Genomic DNA, 26,296 nt, shown 5'->3' with positions numbered 1-26,296 from the left:
AGGCTTCTTTGAAAAGAAATACTTAATCAATTTATTATAAAACAAAACTCTTAAAACCAATGGCAAACACAAGTTAACATCCAATCTATAATTTGGAATAGCAACTATATCCCCATTTCTTAAGGGCACACTCACACAACACAAAAAAACTACAAAGATTAACTTCTTATAAAAGGAAAGGACCAAGAGTCTGAAACCAAAGGACAGCCACAGGATGGAAGAGCTTTCATTTGTTTTGAAATCAAACTGGATTAAGGGTTTGGGAAGTGGTAACAGCTCAGCTTTTCAGGGTTATAGTCAGAAATATTAATATTTGGAAACCCAGTCTGTTCAAAATCCATGTTTTTTTCAGTAACTCAGTGCCATAAACCATGTCTCCTATCTCCCTTAAAACTTTTATCATTTTCTCCTGTCATTTGACTTTCTGCATTGAGCAGGTAAACCACAACATACTCTGAACGAGACATTATTTTCCAAAGAAACCACACAGTAAAAACCCTTTTAATTCCAGAAATTGTCTGAACAGTTCCATATCTTTCAGTGATTCACATAATTCACACTGTAGGGATTCTATGATATGATTCCATAAATATGAATATATATTCCCAACACCTGAGGTGCATTCCTACAAATGCCTTGTACTTTTACAATGAGACATGCAATAAGAGCTAACAATTCAAATGTCTTAATGATTATTTGATGAATGTACACACTTTGTTATTCAAGGATGCCAAGATCTAGCTGAACTACAGTTTTCTGCCATCCTTTTCCATATTTTGCTTCTCTATTCTTTGCACCAAGTGGAAATCCCACATTTATGCTTGATCTGTCTTTTCTTTCCCCTACTCCCTATGTTCTTTGTACATCCTGTGTAAGCTCCTCACATCTTGCTCAGCAGCTTTAGCTTGTTGATCCCTTCATCCATCTTAGTAGTTTAAAATTACAAATCGTTGAGATTCCAATACTTTTAAGGCACTCCACCTTAAATGTTTACCAACCTGAAAATGATCCAACTATCAGGCTGCTGTTCATGAACCGACCCCACAATCGATAATATATTACTGCCAACAACATGAGCATATACTTTTCACAGAAACCTTTTTACATGGCATCTTTTGAATGCTTTTTGAAAAGTCAAACATGCATCTAGTCTTCTTTCCCCTTGTCACATCCTAGAAGAGATCCAAGCTCCTTATTCTTCTTGGAGGGGAGGATTGAGGAAACTGGGAAGAGGGAAAGCCCCTCTCAAGGAAGTGACATATATTAGTGACATTAAAATTTCACAACACTGTTTATTTAACACTGAGTTGATTTGGTTTCTGACTCGAATTAATATTCCTAAAAAGTGGGTTGATGTTTTTAACCTCAGCAGTAAGAGATCCCAATGAACATTGTTCAGTCTTGAATGTGATTGTCATGAAGATCCCATCATTACAGTTTGTGAATTTGTTGGTGCCTCAACAGAGTGGATGAGTGAGCAAATCTCTTTCCACACACAGAGCAGATGAATGGTCTCTCCCCAGTGTGAACTCGCTGATGGGTGAGCAGAGTAGATGACTGAGTAAATGCCTTCCCACACTCCGGACAGGTGAACGGCCTCTCTCCGGTGTGAACTAGCCGATGTTGCAGCAGGTCGGTTGACCGAGTGAACCCCTTCCCACATTCCGGGCAGGTGAATGGCCTCTGCCCAGTGTGAACCTGTTGGTGTTTCAGCAGATTGGATGAATTAGTGAATCCTTTCCCACACTCAGGGCAGGTGAATGGCCTCTCCCCAGTGTGAGTGTGCCGATGAGTCAGCAGGCGGGATGACCGAGTGAATCCCTTCCCACATTCTGTACAGGTGAATGGGCTTTCCCCAGTGTGAGTGCGCTGGTGCACAGTGAGGTCAGATAATTGCCTGAACCCATTCCCACAATAACAGCACCTGAACGGTCTCTCGTCAGTGTGAACACGTTGATGACGCATCAGTTCTCCAGAACTTTTAAAGCTCTTCCCACACTCTGGGCATGTAAATGGTCTCTGGTCAGAATGAACTCGCTGATGAGCCAATAGGTTGCATGACAAAGTGAACCCTTTCCCACACTCAGAGCAGGTAAATGGCCTCTCCCCAGTGTGACTGCGCCGATGAGATTCCAGCTCAACTGGATAATTGAATCCCTTCCCACAGTCTCCACATTTCCAAGGTTTCTCCTCAGTGTGACTGGATTTGTGCTGCAACAGTTCAGATGATTGGCTGAACCCTTGTCCACACACAGAACATGTGTACACTTTCTCTCTCCTGCGAATGCTGCAATTTCCTTCCATGTTCAAAATCCAATGATATCTAGGTCACGATAAACTGGGCTGCTCGGTCAGGTCCTGACGTGATGTTCAGTTTGGGTTTCCAGACCGCAAATCTTTCCCTTCCAAAAGTCTATGAAAACAGAGAAAAGAGAGTGAAAGATGACCCACTAAAACACAAAGGCAGATTATGAAGTTGATCTGAATGAACCTGGTCATTGGTGGGGGCTGGGATTAGGGAAGTGACCATAAAACAGTCAGTACCATAAAAACTCAACAGTCATTCATTTCTACCAGGGAAATGTCTGGCTTGACACAAGGTTTTGACGTCAATGGGAAGAGAGACAAGAGAGAGAAGTGGAACAGGCAAAGGACAACAGAGACAATTTTATATCTACAACTCAATCAGCACTTTGGCAGACTCTTCCAACTTCAACCTCTGCCTGTAAGGACCTGAGCAGCCGCTAAATTATCTTTCAGATCGCTTTAACTTGTCTGAATTCCGGTTATGAATGAGCAGAAATATCTTCTATTTAAATATTTCAATATTTTCTTCAGTTTCCAAAATAAACACCCCTATTGAGGATACGCTGAACTGATGGAGCAGGAGAATCGACGTTTTGGGCATGAGCCCTTCTTCAGGAATGAGGAAAGTGTGTCCCAGCAGGCTAAGATAAAAGGTAGGGAGGAGGGTCTTGGGGGAGGGGCATTGGAAATGCGATAGGTGGAAGGAGGTCAAGGTGAGGGTGATAGGCCGGAGTGGGGGTAGTGGTGGAGAGGTCAGGAAGAAGATTGCAGGTTAGGAAGGCGGTGCAGCATCCTTGCAAGAGGATTCGCAGTAGGTTAAAATCTTCAATGGGAAAGTGAGGCACCGCCTTCCTAACCTGCAATCTTCTTCCTGACCTCTCCGCCACTACCCCCACTCCAATCTATCACCCTCACCTTGACCTCCTTCCACCTATCGCATTTCCAATGCCCCTCTCCCAAGTCCCTCCTCCCTACCTTTTATCTTAGCCTGCTGGGACACACTTTCCTCATTCCTGAAGAAGGGCTCATGCCCGAAACGTCGATTCTCCTGCTCCTTGGATGCTGCCTGACCTGCTGCGCTTTTCCAGCAACACATTTTCAGCTTTCTACACTGAACTGATGTCTTATTTCACTCCCAACTGACTTTGACCATCCTATTATCATCCAGGTTGCCTGCTTCTATCAAAGTAACATAACTCAACTTGTCCTCTGCCTCAGCTCATCTATTTCTGAAACACTGATGCGTCCCTTTGTTACGAGGCAAGTATACTTCCTGACTGGTGTCCTACACTCAACCCCTTAGAAAGGTGCAATAATCAATATCTCTGCTGCTGATGACATCTGTGACTAAATTTCATTCATGTCCCCATCACCACTTTCCAAATTCATCATACACAGGCTCCCAGTCTCAATCATCCCCCCCCCCCCATTAGCACTGTCCACACTGACCCACACAGGTTCCTGGTTACTCAATCCCCGACCACACGGTCCTCAGAGACTTACACAGGCTCATAGTCGAGCAGCACCTCAATGTGGACCCTTATTTTCCCCCCCCCCCCCCCCCACCTTGCCCATTCCTGTTTGCAGTCAGACTGATGTTTGAATTGATTGACAAAGACACATCCCGCTCCTGTGGGATCGAGTGACTGACTCAGATCTTGATGTGAGACTTGGATCGAGCTCCCTGTCTTCAAATTCCGCAGTCTATGAAAAAGTAATCCCTGTCAGTCCAAGTCTAAAAATGCGGATGACACAAACACTTCTGTTGGCTAGAGTTCGCTGGGTCTGAATCCTCTCCCAACCCCCTGAAAAATTAAAGATGCACATGCGCCCCGTTGCCAAATGGCCCCGATAAAGATGGCCGCCGGGTAGACCGTTGCCTCTATAAAGATGGCCGCCGCGCAGACATTTTGTTAACTGTTGCCCCAAATAAAGATGGCCGCCGCGCAGACATTTTGTTAACTGTTGCCCCAAATAAAGATGGCCGCCGCGCAGACATTTTGTTAACTGTTGCCCCAAATAAAGATGCCAGGCCACCAAAGACAAGTAACCATGTCCCAGTCTGTCACAAACATAGGGCCTGCAGCATCTAGTTCACGTTTGAACACCTTCCAGATGTTTATAAATCCTAAAAGTCCACATTGGTTCTATTACTACACTCGCTTTCTTTTCCTGACCCAGTCCTGATAAAGAGTCCTGCCGACTCTTCCCATGCTGACTGACCTGCTTGCTCCGCTTTTTCCCAGCTCCACATTTTATCGACTTCTCACCATTCTCCATCTCCTTCCTTCTCAGACTCCCTCGCGCTTCCATCAGACAAGCGGTGCGCCTGCGCAGGGAGTCATGTGACAGCACCGTGCACCTTGATTGGTGGGAGGACAACCAGTGCCTGAGTCCTCCAGCTCCGCCCCAGAATTGTTCAGGGGCTGGAGGACATTGTGGCAACACCAGTCCTCCGATTGAGGACTTGGACTGCAGTCCAATCGCCTGCATGTGTTTCTCTGTAACCCTGCACATTGTTCCCCTTTTTAAATAAATCCAACGCTCCATCGAATGCTTCTAATAAACCTGCTCTGCACTGCAGTTCCAGGCGATGTATTCCAGATCCTAAATGCACTTTGCTTGACAAGGTTTATTCTCACCTCGCATTTGCTTATTTGCAAAACACTCTCCAACGTTTCTCTCTGCTTGCTGATCCATTTCCGAGCTGCAGTGGCTTCTCCCCATCTACTCTGTCCAGACCCCTCCTGATGTGGAGGTGCCGGCGTTGTGTGATCTTTAACATTTTATTAAATCTCTCCTCAGCCTTCTCTTTAAGGAAAATAGTCACAATTTCTCCAATCTTTCCATATAACTGAAACGTTTCATCCCTGTCCTGATGACAGGTCTGCATTAAATGCAGCCATTTCGAAAGAGGGGGGAATGGATAGCAGGGAGAACTTGCAAGGAAGGAGAAATAGGAAGATATATTTTCTCACCTGGACTGATCATGATGAATTATTTAAGCTTCTTTCACATAGGGATTGAAGGTAAACTCTTGTAAACGGGGCAACTGAAATCTTTACCTCAGCAGATGTTTTACTGCAGTTGTGTGGGGCAGTGTTTCTAAACTTTGTCTCACACTGTCCCAACGGTGCAGTGCATGTAGGTTGTTCTGCGTGTGTGTGTGGGAACTGATTGTATGTTGTGTGAGTGTGGGTTCTAATGTTCTCTGTGTGTGGTACTGCAGGTCTGCTCTGGGATCGGTGATTCACCCTGACCAAACCTGTGCTGTACCGGGCAGGAAGATTGCTGAGAGTCTCGCACTCCTCAGGGATACGATCGCCTATGTGCAGGACAGAGGGTTGGATACCTGCCTGATCAGCCTGGACCAGGAGAAAGCCTTTGACAGAATATCACACAGATATATGAGAGATGTTCTCTCCAAAATGGGCTTTGGGGAGGGAATCTGCAATTGGATCAGACTGCTCTACACCAACATTGTCAGTGCAGTCTCAATCAATGGGTGAGAATCAGATAGCTTCCCAGTCAGATCTAGAGTCAGGCAGGGCTGCCCTCTCTCTCCTGCCTTGTTTGTGTGCTGCATAGAGCCATTTGCCGAGTCCATCAGGAACGATGTGAGCCTGAGAGGGGTGACTATTCCTGGCAGCGGGGGCCTGCAGGTTAAGGCCTCCCTGTACATGGATGACGTCGCCGTTTTCTGCTCGGATCCGCTGTCCGTGCGCAGACTCACGTGCATATGTGACCAGTTCGAACGGGCCTTGGGGGCCAAGGTAAACTGAGGCAAGAGCGAGGCCATGCTCTTCAGGAACTGGGCCGACCAATCCTCGATCCCCTTCACCATCAGGACCGACCACCTGAAGGTGCTAGGTATTTGGTTCGGGGGGGGCTGGGGCATGCGCCAAGTCTTGGGAGGAGCGTATCAGCAAAGTGAGGCAGAAACTGGGCAGATGGAAGCTACAGTCTCTCTCCATCACGGGAAAAAACCTGGTCATCAGGTGTGAGGCACTGTCATTGCTATTATACGTGGCACAGGTCTGGCTTATTCCCAGAACCTGTGCTGCTGCAGTCACCCGGGCCATCTTCCAGTTTATATGGAGGTCAAAGATGGACCGGGTCCGAAGGGACTCGCTGTATAAAGATCTGGACAACGGGGGAAAAAATACACTCAATGCCACCCTCACCCTGATGGCCACGTTTGTGTGTGGCTGCATCAAGCTGTGAGTGGATCCCCGGTATGCAAACACCAAGTGTCACTACGTACTGAGGTTCTACCTGTCCCCGGTGTTGCGAAGGATGGGCCTGGCCTCGCTTCCGCGGAACGCTCCGAGTAGTTGGACCGTTCGTATCACCTGTCCTTCGTGGAGTAGTTTATGAAGAAAAACACCTTTGACCACAAGTCCATCAGGAGGTGGTCAGCACGTAGTGTCCTTGAGACCCTTCGGGAAAAGGAGAGGGCAGATCCTATCGAGCGGTTCCCTGAGCAGACTGTCAAAGCCATTTGGCAGAATGCCTCATCGCCGGAACTTTCCAACAAGCACCAAGACATGGCTTGGCTGCTGGTGAGAAGGGGTCTGCCTTTGAGATCCTTTACGCACGCCCAGACTCTCAGCCACACCACACGCTGCCCTCGAAGCGGCTGCGGGGGGAACGAGACTGTCACACACCTCCTTCTGGAATGTGCCTACACAGAAGAAGTCTGGAGAGGAATGCAATGGTGTTTGTCGAGGTTCGTCCCGAGCAGCGCCGTGACGCGGGACTCCGTGCTCCACGGCCTGTTCCCCGGGATGCACACCAAGACGAACATCAACTGTGCCTGGAGGATCATCAACTTGGTGAAGGGCGCTCTCTGGGCGGTCCGAAACCTGTTGATCTTCCAGCTGAAGGAGTTGACCCCGACTGAGTGTTGCAGACTGGCACATTCCAAGGTCCAGGACTACGTGTTGAGGGACGCGCTGAAGCTTGGGGCAGCTGCCGCCAAGGCACGATGGGGAAAGACCACCGTGTAATGTCCGCCTGCCTAAAGAAGAACAGGGGGCCCTCGCAGTCATTTGGGCTCTGCTGACGCCTCAGCTAAAAATATAATCGTACAGATCTGTAAATAGGAACGATTACTCTGTTTCGGTATGGAAACAAATGAAATGTTTACATATGTATGGCATGTCCAACTGTACAGACCATCAAAGTATTTTATGAATAAAGTATATTTTTGAAATAAAAAAAAGTGTGGTAGCTGCCACTGGATGATATCATCCAAAAATGCAGGTTAAGCAAACACCAGAGGTTGCTTAGCACCATTAACTTGCTGGTTCTCAAAGGTACAGATAATTTCCAACCAAAGTGCATCGTTGCGTATTAAATGAACTTTGAGTTCATTTGCCATTACACTTTTCAAGTCAGCATGGATTCTGATGCCCTGTATTCGGTCTTGTTCTTTATCAGTGTTAGATATACCCCCCTACCCACTTATACAACTTTGACGGAATCATGGGGTTATTGTGGCACAGGAGGAGGGCTTCCAGCCTGCACAAGGTCATAGAATCATAGAGATGTACAGCATGGAAACAGACCCTTCAGTCCAACCTGTCCATGCCAACCAGGTATCCCAACCTAATCTAGTCCCACCTGCCAGCACCCGGCCCATATCCCTCCAAACCCTTCCTATTCATATACCCATCCAAATGCCTCTTAAATGTTGCAATTGTACCAGCCTCCACCACATCCTCTGGCAACCCATTCCATACACGTACCACCTTCTGCGTGAAAAAGTTGCTCCTTAGGTCTCTTTTATATCTTTCCCCTCTCACCCTAAACCTATGCCCTCTAGTTCTGGACTCCCCGACCCCAGGGAAAAGACTTTGCCTATTTATCCTATCCATGCCCTTCATGATTTTAAAAACCTCTATAAGATCACCCCTCAGCCTCCGAAGCTTCAGGTAAAACAGCCCCAGCCTGTTTAGCCTCTCCCTATAGCTCAAATCCTCCAACCCTGGCAACATCCTTGTAAATCTTTTGTGAACCCTTTCAAGTTTCACAACATCTTTCCGATAGGAAGGAGACCAGAATTGCACACAATATTCCAACAGTGGCCTAACCAATGTCCTGTACAGCCGCAACATGACCTCCCAACTCCTGTACTCAATACTCTGACCAATAAAGGAAAGCATACCAAATGCCTTCTTCAGTCTCCTATCTACCTGCGATTCCACTTTCAAGGAGCTATGAACCTGCACTCCAAGGTCTCTTTGTTCAGCAACACTCCCTAGGACCTTACCATTAAGTGTATAAGTCCTGCTAAGATTTGCTTTCCCAAAATGCAGCACCTCACATTTATTGAATTAAACTCCATCTGACACTTCTCAGCCCATTGGCCCATCTGGTCCAGATCCTGTTGTAATCTGAGGTAACCCTCTTCACTGTCCACTACGCCTCCAATTTTGGTGTCATCTGCAAACTTACTAACTGTACCTCTTATGATCGCATCTAAATCATTTATATAAATGACAAAAAGTAGAGGGCCCAGCACCGATCCTTGTGGCACTCCACTGGTCACAGGCCTCCAGTCTGAAAAACAACCCTCCACCACACCCTCTGTTTTCTACCTTTGAGCCAGTTCTGTATCCAAATGGCTAGTTCTCCCTGTATTCCATGAGATCTAACCTTGCTCACCAGTGTCCCATGGGGAACCTTGTCGAACGCCTTAATGAAGTCCATATAGATCGCATCTACTGCTCTGCCCTCATCAATCTTCTTTGTTATTTCTTCAAAAAACTCAATCAAGTTTGTGAGACATGATTTCCCATGCACAAAGCCATGTTGACTATCCCAAATCAGTCCTTGCCTTTCCAAATACATGTACATCCTGTACCTCTGGATTCCCTCCAACAACTTGCCCACCACTGAGGTCAGGCTCACCGGTCTATAGTTCCATGGCTTGTCTTTACCGCCTTCTTAAACAGTGGCACCACGTTTGCCAACCTCTAGTCTTCCGGCACCTCACCTGTGACGATCGATGATACAAATATCTCAGCAAGGGGCCCAGCAATCACTTCCCTAGCTTCCCACAGAGTTCTCGGGTACACCTGATCAGGTCCTGGGGTTTTATCCACCTTTACCCGTTTCAAGACATCCAGCACTTCCTCCTCAGTAATATGGACATTTTGCAAGATGTCACCATCTATTTCCTACAGTCTATATCCTCCATATTATTTCTACAGTAAATACTGATGCAAAATATTCATTTAGTATCTCCCCCATTTTCTGTGGCTCCACACAAAGGCCGCCTTGTTGATCTTTGAGGGGAAAGTGAGGACTGCTGCCTGACCTGCTGCACTTTCCAGCAACACATTTTCAGGTCTGATCTTTGAGGGGCCCTATTCTCTCCCTAGTTACCCTTTTGGTCCTTAATATATTTGTAAAAACCCTTTGGATTTTCCTTAATTGTATTTGCCAAAGCTATCTCATGTCCCCTTTTTGCCCTCCTGATTTCCCTCTTAAGTACACTCCTACTTCCTTTATACTCCTAAAGATTTACTCGATCTATCCTGTCTATACCTGACATGTGCTTCCTTCTTTTTCTTAACCAGACCCTCAATTTCTTTAGTCATCCAGCATTCCCTATACCTACCAGCCTTCCCTTTCACCCTGACAGGAATATACACTCTCTGGATTCTTGTTATCTCATTTCTGAAGGCTTCCCATTTTCCAGCCATCCTGCGAACATCTGCCTCCAATCAGCTTTCAAAAGTTCTTGCCTAATACTGTCAAAATTGGTCTTTCTCCAATTTAGAACTTGAACTTTTAGATTTGGTCTATCCTTTTCCATCACTATTTTAAAACTAATAGAATTATGGTCGCTGGCCCCAAAGTGCTCCCCCACTAACACCTCAGTCATCTACCCTGCCTTATTTCCCAACAGTAAGTCCAGTTTTGCACCTTCTCTAGTAGGTACATCCACATATTGAATCAGAAAATTGTCTTGTACGCACTTAAGAAATTCCTCTCCATCTAAACCTTTAATACTATGGCAGTCCCAGTCGATGTTTGGAAAGTTAAAATCCCCTACTATAACTACCCTATTATTCTAACAGATAGCTGAGAACTCCTTACAAATTTGTTTCTCAATTTCCCTCTGAATACTAGGGGGTCTATAATACAATCCCAATAAGGTGATCATCCCTTTCTTATTTCTCAGTTCCACCCAAATAACTTCCCTGGATGTATTTCCGGGAATATCTTCCCTCAGCACAGCTGTAATGCTATCCCTTATCAAAAATGCCATTCCCCCTCCTCTCTTGCCTCCCTTTCTATCCTTCCTGTAGCATTTGTATCCTGGAACATTAAGCTGCCAGTCCTGCCCATCCCTGAGCCATGTTTCCGTAATTGCTATGATATCCCAGTCCGATGTTCCTAACCATGTCCTGAGTTCATCTGCCTTCCCTGTTAGGCCCCATGCATTGAAATAATTTATCAGTCTTACGTTGTCCCTGCCTGCCCTGACTGTCTGACTCACTTCTGTTCTCAACTGTACCTGTCTTAGATTGATCTCTTTCCTCACTATTTCCCTGGGTCCCACCCACCCCCCAACCTTACTAGTTTAAATCCTCCCAAGCAGTTCTAGCAAATTTCCCTGCCAGTATATTAGTCCCCTTCCAATTTAGGTGCAATCCGTCCTTCTTGTACAGGTCACTTCTACCCCTAAAGAGATTCCAATGATCCAAAAATGTGAATCATTCTCCCATACACCAGCTCCTCTGACATACATTCATCTGCTCTGTCCTCCTACTCCTGCCCTCACTAGCTCGTATCACTGGGAGTAATCCAGATATTACTACCCTTGAGGACCTCCTTTTTAAAATTCTACCTAACTCTCTGTAATCTCTCTTCAGAATCTCAACCTTTTCCCTTCCAATGTCGTTGGTTCCAATGTGTACAATGACCTCCTGCTGGCCCCTCTCCCCTGTGAGAACATTCTGCATCCTCTCTGAGACATCCTTGATCCTGGCACCAGGGAAACAACACACCATTCTGCTTTTTCTCTGTTGGCCACAGGAACATCTGTCTATACCTCGGACTACAGAATCCCCTAACACAATTGATCTCTTGGAAGCCAACGTACCCCTCGTTGCATTAGAGCCAGTCTCAATACCAGAAACTTGGCTGTTTGTGCTACGTTCCCCTGAGAATCCATCACTCCCTACATTTTCCAAAACAGCATACCTGTTTGAAATGGGTATATCCACAAAAGATTCCTGCCTGAGGTGCCTACCTTTCTTACCCTTCCTGGAGTTAGCCCATCTATATGACTGTATCTGAGACTTTCCCCCCCTTCCTATAACTGCCATCCATCACATCCTGTTGCTGTTGCAAATTCCTCATCGCTTCTATCTGTCTCTCCAACCGATCCACTCGATCTGATAAGATTTGCATCCACCAGCATTTATGGCAGATATATATCTGCAGTAACCCTTAAACTCTCTTTAAACTCCCACATCTGACAAGAAGTACATATCACTGCAAAGGCCATTTTTGATCCTTCACAATCTACAGACTCAGAAAATAACACCGTCTTATTCCTCTACAAAACACTGCACCAGGTTAAATTAATAGCTATGGCTTATATTTTAAGTTTAATCAAGAGACTTATCTCCACAAACATATAATCAAGAAAGAACCCACTGTACTCACTAATACAGCCTTTCTCTTGGACAGACTTAAAACAACAGTTAACTTATCTGATTCTGTGCTGTGAACTTTGCCCAAACCGGTTCCTCCAAGATTAGTTGTGAAATTCACTGTTTGTTAATTTTCCCAGATGCATTCCGGTGTCCATCGATACATGAATTCAAAAACAGCAAAGGCAGTAACTGTGCAGGTTCTCTCTCTCTATCTCCTGCACTGTCTTCACCATGTGCTTCCTTTGTCTGTTCTTCTCCCTTTTAAAACTGCTGTTGTCTTGACTTATCTTTTCCAAAGTTCCAAAACACTGCAACAGCATATAAAACAGTCATTACTGCTCCTGGAATTCGAGAAAATCATCTCCAGCACCTAAAATACCTCAAAGAAAGGAGCAGCTCTTCCAGCCAGAAATTTTTCCCATCCTCCATCTTGGATTACCCTCCAGAGATTTGTTTCATTCACTCATGGGATGTGGGCAACACTGGTTGGCCAGCATTTTATTGCCTGTCTCTAGTCGCCCTTGAGAAGGTAAATGGTGGGCTGCCACTTTGAACCACTTCAATCCACATACTGTATGTAGACCCATAAAGCCAGTAAGGAGGAAATTCCAGGATTTTGACCCAGTGACAGTGAAGGAATAGTGAAGGAACAAGTCAGAATGGTAAGTGGCTTGGAGGGAAACTTGTAGGTGGTGTGACAATGCTGAGGCATTGAGAAGTGTGTTCTGCTTTGGTTTCTTTTAGAAAGAAAGATTGGGGGAGGTTATGAGCTGTCTATGAGAAGCTAAACAACTTGTGGGGCCTTCGGGATTTTCTTTTAAAAGTTGGAACAATAAAAGCAGCCTGAGTGGGTGTGGTTAAGCTCTCACAGATCCAGGATTTTTAGTTCACTTTCAGCAGTTGTTGCAGAGGTCTCAGCAGGGCTTGAAAATAGTTAATCTCTCCTGGCTGCTACATGCTCTTTGTCTCTCTTGCTCTGGGGAGCTGTTGGATGTATTTCTTTCTTGCTGATAGGATTGCATGTGAGGCAATCTGTCTTTCTGAATTTGCCTTTTTGCTAAGAATGTATATATGGGATGTTACTATATTGGAACAGTTACTGTTTTATAGAGTCATAGAGATGTACAGCATGGAAACAGACCCTTCGGTCCAACCTGTCCATGCCGACCAGATGTCCCAACCTGCCAGCACCCAGCCCATATCCCTCCAAACCCTTCCTATTTATATACCCATCCAAATGCAATCTATTATTCTGTTACTTTTTCAAATAGAGATAAGTTATTCTAAGTTCCTCTTTTCTTTGGAAACATTTCACATCAGCTCTGATGAAGAGTCATCTAGTCTTGAAACATCAGCTTGCTCTCTCTCCACGGATGCTGCCTGACCTACTGCGATCTCTGGCATCTTTTGTTTTCACTACAGGTTCCAGCATCCGCAGTCATTTGCTCCTTCCTTTTACTTTTGTCATATTTTAACTATGGTATGAATAAAATATGTTTTGCTTAACATCGAGTTGTTTGACCAATCAAATTGCATTTGGTACACAGCACCTCACATTTACCTTTAAAATAAGAAAAACGTAAAGTCTGGGCTACCTTCTTAATATATTTTGAGGGTGTCTGATCTGGTCTGATCCATACAGTGCGTAATCGTACTTCCACATGGAAGTGGTCGGGGGTTTGGGAGGTGCTGGTGCATTTCTGCATTGCGTCTTACAGGTGGTATCAACCGCTGCTACTGAGCTTCAGTGGAGGAAGGAGTGGATGCACGTGATGAGGTGCAAGTCAAGCAGGCTGCTTTGTCCTGGATGATGCCAAGCTTCTTGAGTGTGGTCAGAGGTGCACCAATCCAGATAAATGGGGAGTACTCCATCATACATTTGACTTGTGCCTTGTCGTTGGTGGACAGGCTTTGGGGAGTCAGGAGATGAGTCACTCATTGCAGTATTCCTAGCCTCTGACCTGCACTGTGTCTATGTTATGTGATGAGTCCTGTTGAATTTCTGGTCAATGGTAACCCAAAGATATTGACAATAGGGATTCAGTGATGGTAAAACCATTGAATATCAAGGGCCAGTGATTATTGAGATTTTTATTGTTTACTGCTTGGCATTTGTGTGTCACAAATGTTTCTTGTCACTTGCCAGCCCAAGGTTGTACATTGTCTAGATCTTCTTGTATTTGAACACTGACTGCTTCAGTATCTGAGGAGGCACAAATGGTGCTGAATGTTGTGCAATCATTGACAAGCTTAGATGACTGACCTCCAACCAACACAACCATCTTCCTCCGTGTCAGTCGTAACTCCAAACAGCGGAGAGTTTGCTCCCGGTACCCATTGATTCCAGTTTTGCCACACTCTGTTGAATGCAGCCTTGGTGTCACGGGCTGTCACTCTCACCTCACCTCTGGAATTCTGCTCTTTTGTCCATATTTGAGCCAAGGCTGTAATGAGATCACGTGCTGAGTGTCTCTAGCAAAATCCAAACTGGGCGTTCCTGAGCAGGTTATTGAGATGAATGCGCAAGAACAGGAGGGAACAGTGCTCTGAATATGCTCAGTGTCAGTCACGGGGACAGCCTGAGGAAGAACGGATGGTTTGGGAGGAGGTTGTGAGGGAGAAGTGGAAACCATGGCACAGGGGCACAGTACCTTTCACCCATTGGTTACCAGAAACCCAAGCTAAAAATAAATAATATTAAAACAAATGTGCTACTGCTGTGCATCCTCCAGCCTCCTCCACCATTCAGCACATCAGAGTCTGGTCATCCTGGTTGCCTGAGTCAGTTCTGTGAAAGTCAGATCGGCGGAGACATAGAATCCCGAAGACTGCTGCTACTCATAACAGGAGAGAGTTCTAGCATGAGGTGACCATGTCGCCATCCTGGATCAGGCTCTGGGAAAAGACAGGCAATTCTCTTCAAGCATTCTCTTCAACCAGACTGTGCACAGGAGCTGCATGTCACCACTGACATCATGCAGCTGAAGAAAGACATACATCACCAAGGGGAGATCACCAAACTATCGACTCCAGGGGGAGGCTTGAGGCCCTGAATAAAAGCCAACAGGTGCAGTGTTAATCCTGTGGGTGGAGGCAGGTTACCCAGGAAACTAGCCGCCAGCCATCTTGGTGAGGGCATGAGCCAGGCAACCTGCCTGTTGCCAACACTGGCTGCTCATATTCTGAGGGCTGGCATCATATGGCCTCCTCCCTTCTCCAGCCATTTCCCCAGAACCCGACCTTTCAGAGTCTGAGAGAAGCAGAGCACAGCCCTAGAGTGTAACTCTCCTCACCACTCCACCCCAGACTCCTGACACTGGAGATCTGACAGGAACAAATCCCAGGGATTGTCCCACTCACCACACTCCTGCCATAATTTTCCCAATCTTCTGACCATTAATCCTTGTCACATTGTACATCTTTCAATTTGATAATATCCTTAACTCCCTTTGTTGGCCATCGATGGTTCATCATCCGAAGATTGTTCATTTTCTAACAGAATATTTCTTTATTGAGAAGGAGTTAGGAAGCATCTCCTTCAAAGTCTCAAGGGACTGAATAGCCTAGTCATAACCCTATTTCTGAATACATATTGAACAATGTCCTGTTCCGTATGGCATGTATATTGATGAGATAATACAGAAGAGGAGGAGTTTCAGTATCCCAATGGCCAGAAGAGAGAATGACTGAGGAGGGAGAGTGTGTGGGACGGTGAGTTAAATTTCTGGAAAAACAAGAGAGAAAAACATGCTCCAAAGAATCTCAAATTGTCTGTTCTGAATTTCTAACCTCTACTGACAGACATAATCATCAATTCCATGATTTCTCCAGGATAAGAGGGGCCTAATGGATGTTCTGTTACCGATTGCTCCATTCTTGGGTCTTCACTCCTTTCTAGCTTGAGATTATTTCAGTTCTCTTTCCTTCAAATGCTCTATCTTCCAAAGACCCTTCCTTCATTTTGATAGAAATTGACTTTTTCTGAATTGAAAGCAGGAAACACTGGAATAATGTTCCATACTTTTCTGAATGTCCATTGATTTTGTCCTGGGTGATTTGGCTTCGACTTTTTATCACCACTGATGCTCAGTTGATTGGCTGTGATTGCTGTTCTTTCTTACAGGGCTGTAACATTTATGACCTATCAGTCCTTTCGAACCCCTCTGATATGGGAAGAATTGGAAGATTGTGGCCAGAGCTCGGAGTTCCCTGTGAAAGATTTCTGGCACAGTGTAGCAGTCCTTCAATATCCCATTGGAGGGCCAGTCTTCACAATGGCCTCATGTACATTTGTGGTTCCCATTGCTATGGAGGCAGATGATGAAGAAACTAAGGACTATTGTGATGTCACACAGGCCAAGTGCTGGGATGTTGTGAGGGTGGGTCTTCATTTTATTTGAGATGACAGGAGGGAATAGATCATTACTAATAGATGTGTAATCGAAGTTAATGGGAAAAAAAATAAGGCATCATATGAATTTCAGAAAACATCAAACTTCTCACATTCTGTCGTTAATCAGGAACAGGGATATCTATACTAATAATGGTGGTGTGTCTGTGTCATGATACTGATGCTCTTATCAAATGCTATACAAATAAAGCTATACAAATTTTGATGCCACCCGGCGGACACTGCTGCTTGAAAAAGCATGGGGAAGTACGACAGGATGCCCTGAACAACTAAAGTGTCAGATGCATTGTGTCACGTGAAGCGGGAAGTTGATCGAAACAGAATGTGCAGAGCATTATAACGTCAGCGGGCATCTGGATTATAGGCCCAGCGTGCTCCCGCTGCACCACCCTACTAGTGCAGCATGGATGCTTTTCAGACCAGTATTCCATTTCCCATCTGGCTGGTGGCACAGACTACCCAGAATGATGTCAAACGATCTTTGCTGCTGTTGTGTCATATTCTGTTGACTTGCCCTAGCCATGTAAGTATAATATTTGCCTAACCTCTCACATTTGGTTGGCCCCACTCTGATTTCACTCAGAATTACAAATTTGTCATGGGGCAGATGGAGGACCTGAAGGCCAACTTATCTGTAATGGCTCTCCACAATGAGTAAATGAACATCTCCCTTAGTGTCATTCTTTTGTCTTGTCCCTGTAAATCTACACATTGTTACTTTTAACATAACCATCCATTTCCCTCTTGATTTGATTGAACCTGCTTCTTTGTCACTGTCAGACTCTTATTTACAGGCCCTAGTCACTCCCTGTATGAAAACGTTTTTGCTCATGTCACTTTTGCTTCTTTTCCTATTGATAAATAAATCGCTGCCTAATCGTTTGAGATCTGTTCATGCATGGGAGCATTTTCTCCCTATTAACTCTGTCAGGACACCTCATGACTTTGAAGCCTTCAATCAGATCAGCATTCAACCTTGTGTCCTCTGAGAAGTGTTGCAACTTTCCAATCAATTTTCAATACTGCGATTTTTCAGATGCTGCACCATTCACATGAAGCTGTTCAGTTCTGTCTCCAATCACTTCACATTCCCCACTTCCTGAAGTTTGGCGCCCAGAACAGTGCAACAATCCAACCAGGGGATTCATGCAATGTTGGATTGTCTGGGCAAAAAATCCTGAAACCCTTGTTTTCTCATTCGGCAAGTGTTTTCTGTTGCCATGTTCGCTGCAATGGTACCTCTACTCCATCCCTACCTCAAGAGGTCCAACCTCATTAAGCGCAGCTTTTCTTTCCCCAGAAAGTTGATATGGTGATATCGAAAACAAGCAACCAGGGCTCGTCCGGGATTGTGTGTGTTTGAGAGTGTACTGGATAGGGTGTGTGCATGAGTATGCTGGAGGATATGCCTGAGAGAGAGTGTTCGCATGGGGAGAGGGAGGGGCAGTGTGTGTGTGTGTGTGTGTGCCTGAGAGAGATTGTGTAGTATGTGAGTATGCAAGAGTGTGTGTGCATGTGTGCTTGTGTGTGAAAGGGTGTATAGTCCAATGGGGTCATCTGGAGTGTGACATGAACCCAAGGTCCCAGTTGAGGCCATCCTCATGGGTACTGGACTTGGCTATCAGCCTCTGCTTGGCCACTCTGCATTGCTGCCATCCCAAAGTCCACCTTGGAGGATGGTCACCCAAACATCCAAGGCCGAATGTCCTTGATGGCTGAAGTGTTCCCCAACTGGGAGACAATATCCCTGTGTGACGATTGTTGCACGGTGCCCTTTCATCTGTTGTTGTAGCATCCGCCTAGTCTCACCAATGTACCATGCCTTGAGGCATTCTTGCCTGCAGCATATGAGATAGACAACATTGACTGAGTCCCATGAGTACCTGTTGCATACACGGTGGATGGTGTTCTTACGTGTAATGATAGCATCCGTGTCGACACTCTGACATGTCTTGCAGTGGTTGCCATGACAGGGTTGTACGGTGTTGTGGTCGATGTTGTCCTGAAGGCTGGGTAGTTTGCTGCAAACAATGATCTGTTGAAGGTTTGGCGTTTGTTTAAAGGCAAAACATGGAGGTGTAGGGAAGATCTTGGCGAGGTGCTCATCCTCATTGATAATGTGTTTCAGGCTGTGAAGACATTTCTCCTCATCTCAGTCAAAATGGTTTACCCTTAAACTGACTCCTGATCATTGGAACATCCTTCCTGCTTTGACCCTGTCTTGTCCTGTTACAGGTTTCTATGAGATGCTGTCCAGATTCCCCTCTACCACACCCTCTCTTTTAAACTCCAGTGAACATCATCCTAATCAACTCAGCCTCTCCTCATCCATCAGTCCTGCCATCCCAGGTCAGGTGAACCTTCGCTACACTCCCTCCGTGACCAGACCATCCTTCTTCAGTTAAGCAGACCAGGCGTGGTCTCACCACAGTCCTGGACAATTACAGCAAGCATTCCTGTCCCTGTACTCGAATCCTCTCACTAGGAATGCCAACGTATCATTTATCTTCATCGCTGCCTGCTGTGTGATCGAGTGTTTGCAGACATGCCAAATTGACAGGAAGAAAACGAGAGGAAATCTGGTAATGTTAATAATTTGTAGAATTAGCAAAAGGCAGGCAGAAACTTGGCAGAGTTAACGGCGAGAACAAAGAGGGGCCGATAATGGGCAACAAAGAGAAAGCTGTTAAAGAAACAAGATAGAGCCTCTTACCAGAAACACCGACAAAAGCGAAGATGGGATAATAAAGCATCCTCAGAGCATAATAGATACAAGTTGAATATTTTTTCCAATTGTAATGTGCTCTGAGAAGCTGATGCCAATACAATAAACTCTCATTGATTATTGCAGCATTCCAATCAGTCATTTTCAGATTTTGATCCACTGACATGATATTCCAATCTCTCCGTCTCTGATTCCGATCATGCCTCTCCTTCCCTGATCTCCTGAGCTGTAGATGACTCTTGTGCTGATGTGACACACTAAAAGGAGTGTTGCATTAATAACCAAGCAAACGTTCCAGTGACACCATTAAAATCGTTGGAGACCGTCATGAATCACAGCCTAAAAATTGCAATTTATCACTTGACTCCTATTCAATCCAGTATGCAGCGATTACATAGAGCACTTAGCCGGCCTGAGTGGGATGTGTTTGAGATCAGTGGCAGAAGCAAATGTGAAAATAGAGAGTGCTGACCTTAATTTTTCAATTCACATTTGTTGACTTCCAAGAAGATTCACATATTGGACCCTGTTTATGAAACCACTGTATGGCAAAACACAGGAACCTTGGTACAGAGGAACAGGAGAAGGCCATTAAGCCCATCGAGGTTGTTCCAACATTCAACGAAATCATGGCTAATCTCTGACCTAACTCAACACACCTGCCTTTGGCCCATGTCGATTAATACCTTTACTTAACAGAAATCACCCATCTCAGATTTAAACTGAACAACAATCCCAGAATGCACCGCTGTTTGTGGAAGAGAGTTGCAAACATCCACCACTCTTATCTACCATCCTAACATCTCTCCTGAATTTTCTGGCCCTAAGTTATGCCCCCCACCCCATTCTTGAATGTCTAATATTTTCTTCCTAAGTTGCTCAGAACAGCTCGCAGTACTCTGATTGGAATCTAACCAGGGTTTGTATAACTGTGTAACATATACAGTGTAACTCCCGCACAGTCAGTCTAACATTGACGATGTGGAAAGTTCTGCCAGATTTTCAGCAAGATCTACAATTACTAAAATACTGGTTTGTAGATGCACTGACTTGCTAAAAGCAAATTGAAAAGTTGGGCTATTGAAGGAATAGAGATGTTTGGCGCCTGTAGATTTTCTATTTATTTGTCTCAATGTAGAACATCTCTGGTGAAGTTTGCAGTTACCACTTATCCTGAATTTTCCTGTCATCCTGATCTCCTTGAGTGTTGTTCAGGGGGAGTTCATGGAATTCAACTCAATGCAGAAACAATGCTGTATCTCTGTGGTCAGGCTGGGTCCGTGCATCAAAGGAAAACTTCCAAATGGCTGTGTTTCCATGCATGTGCTTCCCTTCAACTTCCACGTGGGAAAGGCTACGTGTGTTGTGTGGGTGAGGTTGTTGTGTTACTGTAGGACATACTGCAGATATTGCAGCCACTCTGTGTTGATGGCTGAGGGAGTGCGTGTGGTAGAAAGGATTCAAGCCCAATCCCAGTGAGACCATGCCTACAATATTGTGTGCAGTTCTGATCCCCTTGTCTAAAGAAGGGCGTCATTGCTATAGAGGGAGCGCAGACTGATTCAGGGCTGGTAGGACTGGCAGATGAGGAGAGGTTGAATCAATTCCCTAGAATTTTGAAGAATGAGAGATGTGATCTTAATGAAACCTAGAAAATCTAACAGGTCCCGGCAGCGTAGATGCAGGAAGGATGTTCCCACTAGCAAAGCAGACTCGCACCAGGGATCACAGTCCAAAGATACGAGATTTATGACTGATATTTAGAGAAATGGCTTCAGCCAGACAATGGTAAGCTGGTAGAATTCTCTGCCACAGAAAGGGGTTGAATCTAAAACATTGCATGATATCAAGACGGAGTTGGGTATAGCACTAGAGGCTAAAGGGGGGTCAAAGGATATGGGGAGAGAGTGGGAACAGGACATTAAGTTGGATGATCAGCCATGATCATACTGAACAGCAAAATAAGCTTGAAGGTCCAAATGGCCTATTCATGGTCATAGTTTCTCTGCTTCTAAGGGCTGGATGTAATCGAGCTGTTTGTTTCCCTTGCAGTTGCACGGATACAGGCATGTGGGGGAATATTCTATCACGTTCCAAATGGATGCCATAGACAAATGGAGTGAGTTATCCACCTCAGAACTCCCAATCGCCAATCTGCTTTTGGAGCCACATTGGTGGCTGGCCTCAGTTAGTTATTTTGGGACGTTAAGAGATGGCAAAACTATTAAACGTCAAGCTATTTTCTCATGTTGAAGATGTTTATTGAGTGGCATTTGAGATCAGCAAATTTGCAGCAAACACTCCCATTTCTGATCTCATGAAGGTGCAACGTGTCTGATTAAGGCAGCTGAGTATTTTGGGGTCTGCTGTTCTGAAAGTTTTCTGAAGTGATATAGTCCAGTTGACGGCCTGTGTCCACACAGGCATCCCCCGCTTTTCAAAAGTTTGCTTTATGCCACTTCATTTTTACAACAGACCTACATTAGTACAGGTGCACAATCCTTTATCCAAAATGCTTGGGACCAGCTGGTTTTTGAAATTCAGAATTTTTCAAATTTCAGATTAAGTGACAGTTTGGTGGTGAAATTTTTTAAAATCTTACCGGAGCAGCAGACTCACTCAATAGAACAAGCCCAGAAACAGTGTTCGAGGCCTGATGGTGCTGGGCCACACCCCCCCACGTCGCATCTGAGGGACACACATCAAGTGGGTGTCGACTTAGATTCATTGATTGCACAGCAAACAACCTTATTAATGAGAAAAAACTTCACAAAAAAAACCTTCGGACTTTGGAGCTTTTCGGATTTCAGGATTTCGGATAAAGGATTGTCTACCTGTACTTGTTTTTGTACCCGAAAGAAATCCGAAGAGGATTTTTGCTTTTATAAAAAGAGGCGAAACTTTTCCCATATAAATGAATGCTTCTTTGCTTTACACCATTTCGGCTTACGAAACGTTTCATAGGAACGCTCTACTTTCGGATAGTGGGGGGTTACCTGTACATCAAACCTCGCAGTGGCATTATAAATTGGCAATTTTTGAATTGGTAGAACACTGGGAGCAGATCTAATCGAAAGTTACAATGAAACGTAGAAAATCAGAGCAGTCATGGGCCATTCGGCCCCTCTGTCCTGCTCCTCCTTTGAATATGATCCTGATATTATCCAACGAACTACAATGTTCCTTCTTTCTCCTATACCCTTTGATCCCTTCAGCCCCAATTAGCATGATATCCAACTCCTTTAAAAACATTCAATGTTTTGGTCTCAATCGCTTTCTGTGGCAAAAAAATTCCATTGGCTCACCATGCTTTGGGAGAAGATGCCTCTCGTCCTCTCTCTCTCTCTCTCTCTCAGTTGTTCAGGAAGGGGAATTCTGTTTCGTGGGGGACAACAGCCAACAAGGAACGCAGATATATAGCGTTCTTCAGAACTGGTCGATAGAAAGCAAAGTGATAGTGAGGCATCTGAGAGTGGGTTGAGCAGAAAGAGATGGATTTAAACAAGTGTTATCAATGAGGAGTGCAAGGCAGCAAGGTTTGGTGAGTGACTCACAGAGACTAATGTACAGTCATCTGTAAACACCGCTATTCATGGTGGAACTCTGAAATGGAATTTGTGGGTGCTCAGGCTACTAGAAATAGAAGGTTATGGTCAACCTGGAGGGTGTTAGAGCTGTTGAAGATTATAGAGACAGCAGGGAGAGGTGACTTGTGGCAGGACTCAAGAACAAGCAGGTTAACGGTGAGGGGTTGCTGGAGTGGATTCCTGCTTCCATCACCGAGCGCAATGGAGTAGAACTTGGTGAGGCTCAGAGAGAGTTAGCAGGGTGTTCCATTACTACATGTCATGATGGATAGAGTTTGGGAAGAAGGATCTCTTCTTCATTCTCATACAGTGTTTTACAGACACTGACAACTCTCTTGATGAAATTACTTTCCCTCTTGTCATTTCTATTTGTTTTCCTCATGACTTTAAATCTCGGCTGGCTCCTTCTCAATCCTTTCACACATGGGAGCAGGCTTCATCTGCCCAGACAGTTCAATCTTTGGAACGTTCAATCAGACCAGCTTTCAGTCTTCTCTTCTCGAAGGGAAGAATGTCCCAACTTCTCCGATCTGTCTTCAGAACTGGCATTACATTTATTTCCAGCCTGCAACAGGCAAGGAGGCTCAGACTTGACCTAAGATTGAGCGCAACCACCAGCTTACAGAGCGGGTTCAGGTAAGATCTTTTCCAATGACACTTACCTGTAAACAGTGAGAGCAAACAGATTCTTCAGAATTTCAGTCGCATCTGACATGGAGACAGTGAACAGTAACAACAGGAACAAGCAGAGTGTCGGTTCTTGAGATTTGTCAGCATCCTTCAATTGTACTATGAGGAGAGAATGGACAAAACTGAAAAGAATGAAAAAACAACTTGTTGAACTCATAACCTCATTGGGAGGGAGTGAAAGACATCGAGGGGAAAACGTTTAGGCAAACAGAAATTGACTCTATTATGGTAGCTGGTACCATGTCAATTTATTAAACAGAAGCTCTGGTTATCTCCCATGGGTATGATTTGCAGATGAAGATTGAAGTTTCTTTCAGGAGTTACAGATTATAGCAATCTTTCAGAATAGGTGCAGAGGCCCACTGTTCTCTTGGGAGGTAGTTGAAATAGACAAGTACTCACTCTCCAAATGCAATTCAAAATCTATAATGCATTTGCATATGCATAGCATCTTTAAAGGATTCATATGTTCCATAGGACGTTTCATTGGTTCCCTGTATTGCAAAGTGACCCTAGTGTGGGTCCAGTCATTCCAAACATCCATCCAAAATTTGGATGAGCAAATCAAGCATAAAACATCCATGTGTGAAGACAATGCATCACTGCACATCATTATAATTCATGCAGAGGAGATAAGGAGGCTTTGGAAGTTCAGTAAATTGGTAAACATGTGGAAAGTGCAAATATGAAGTTGTCCACATCTCTTGGAAAAAAGAAACCGAATGGAATAGTATTAATTAAAAGGTGGGCGGGGGGGGGGGGCAGGGTGGCGCATAGTGGTTCATAGTGGCTCAGTGGTTAGCACTGCTGTCTTACAGCTCCAGGAACCCAGGTTCAATTCCGGCCTCAGGGGACTCTGTATGGAGTTTGCACATTCTCCCCATGTCCCTGGGTGCTCCGGTTTCCTCCTCCAATCCAAAGATGTGCAGGTTAGGTGAATTGGCCTTGCTAAATTACCCATTGTGTCCAGGGATGTGTCGGTTAGGTGCATTATTCAGGGGAAGTGTAGAGTAATAGGGGAATGGGTCTGGGTGGGATACTCTTTGTAGTGTCGGTGTGGACTTGTTGGGCCACACAGCCTGTTTCCACACTGTAGGGATTCTATTCTATTCTATTCTACTCATACACAGAATCATTCCCAGCAGTACAACAAAGAACTGAGGATGCTGGAAATCGGAGGCTGAATCAGAAAGGCCTGGAGAAATCTGGAAGGTCTGGCAGCCTTTATGGAGAGAAAGCAGGGTTAATGTTTTGAGTCCATTGACTCTTCTTCGGTACTGAGTTCACTCTAGAGATGCTGCCTGATTGGTGGAGTTTCTCCAACAATTTCTACTTGTTTCACTGTTCCCATGATCCCGTCCAACTCTGTTTCCAATCACGTCACATCCCCTTCCAAAGGTTTGGCGCCCAGAATTGCATAATACTCCACCTGGACGATTCATTTAGATTCTTATTGCATGTGTCGCTGTATGTATTATTCGCTGCAATGACTTCTCTGGCCCTGATACTAAAATCCACATTGAGTGGATTGAGTACAGCTCTGTCTGAAAATGGCAAATTAGCAAAGTGAAAGGCAGGCAGCTAGTGACTTGAACCTGGACCTCTCCCATGTCACTGTTGTACAAATTTCAAAGTGAGAATCACATCCCTCAAGCAATGAGCCTTGGACTCTGCGACGCATTGAATAAACCTTATGCATTTTGTTCTAACAAAGTCTGTTTCCCGTTGCTACAAGACAAAAGGCAGAAAACAATTTAGAGAATGCCATCTTCCCATCCTGACTCCCTCCTCCCAGGATGTCTGATTGTTTTTCCCTGGACTGGAGTTTGCAGATCACGTGAAAATTGCCGGTATGGTAAATAGCGAGGAGGAAAGCCTTAGACAACAGGACGCTATTCATGGGCTGCTTAGTTGGGGAGAACAATAGCAAATAGAATTGAATCTTGCGAAGTGTGACATGATGCATTTTGGTAGAATCAGCAAGGCAACAGAGTACACAATAAATCGTAAGACATGGTGAAGTACAAAGGGTCAGAGGGAACTTGCTTTGCAAGTTCACAGATTAGTGAAGGCAACAGGACTGTTGGGTCATTTAATTGTGATGACCTATGGGATACCTGCCTTTGGTCATTTTGGCATTAACTACAAAACCAGGAGGCTATGACAGATTTTATAAGCTATTGGTGAGGACACAATTGGAGAATTCCGTTCAATCCTGTTCACCACACTTCACAAAGGATGCGATTGAACTGGAGCGTGTCCAGAGGAGGTTTAGTAGGATGTTGCCTGCACAGGCACATTTCCACTATTAAGAAAAACTAGATAGATTGGGTTTGATTTTCTGACAGCAGTGATCACAACTCTTTAAATTTTAAGATAGCTAAGAACAAGGATAAGTCAGGACCTTGTGGGAAGATACTAAATTGGGAGAGGTCACAGTACGTCAGTATTGGGCAGGAGCTAGGGAGTGTTAATTGGGAGGAGCTATTATCAAACAAGCCCACATTTGACATGTGGGAACTGTTTAAAGAGGGGAGAGTTCCAGATTGGCATTTTCCAGTAAGGAGGAAGGACAAGGATGGCCCTTGGATAATGAGGGAGGTTGTGAAGTTAGTCAAAATGATAAACGAAGCACATGTAAGGTTTAGGAAGCTAAAACTGGACGGGACCCGTGAGGAATATAAGGAAAGCACTAAAGTACTCAAGCAGGAAATTAGGAGAGCAAGAAGGGGCCATGAAATGGTCTTGGCAAGCAGAGTTAAAGAGAATCCCAAGGCATTCTATAGATACATTAAAAACAAGAGAATAACTCAAGAGAAGGTAGGACCATACAAGGATAAAGGAGGAAACTTGTTCTTGGAGGATGTAGATGAGATCTTAAATGGGTACTTTGCATCAG

General features: G+C 44.9%; 1 protein-coding gene across 1 annotated transcript in view; it reads right to left on the bottom strand.

The window, feature by feature from the left end:
• Positions 1–466: 466 nt before the first annotated feature.
• Positions 467–26,296, bottom strand: part of LOC140456889 (uncharacterized) — a 115,852-nt gene continuing 90,022 nt past the window's right edge. The window contains exons 4-6 of the mRNA XM_072550798.1: positions 23,370–23,519; positions 4,531–4,669; positions 467–2,328 (exon numbers count right to left, since the gene is read on the bottom strand). Of these exons, the coding sequence (XP_072406899.1) occupies positions 1,432–2,328; positions 4,531–4,669; positions 23,370–23,519 (1,186 nt within the window). The 3' untranslated portion in view covers positions 467–1,431. The remainder of the gene's footprint in view (positions 2,329–4,530; positions 4,670–23,369; positions 23,520–26,296) is intronic.

The sequence above is a fragment of the Chiloscyllium punctatum genome, chromosome 31 (genome assembly GCF_047496795.1).
Source record: "Chiloscyllium punctatum isolate Juve2018m chromosome 31, sChiPun1.3, whole genome shotgun sequence".
Taxonomy (NCBI): Eukaryota; Metazoa; Chordata; class Chondrichthyes; order Orectolobiformes; family Hemiscylliidae; genus Chiloscyllium; species Chiloscyllium punctatum.
Note: the sequence above shows the minus strand (reverse complement) of the source record. Positions and strands in the feature narration are given on the sequence as shown.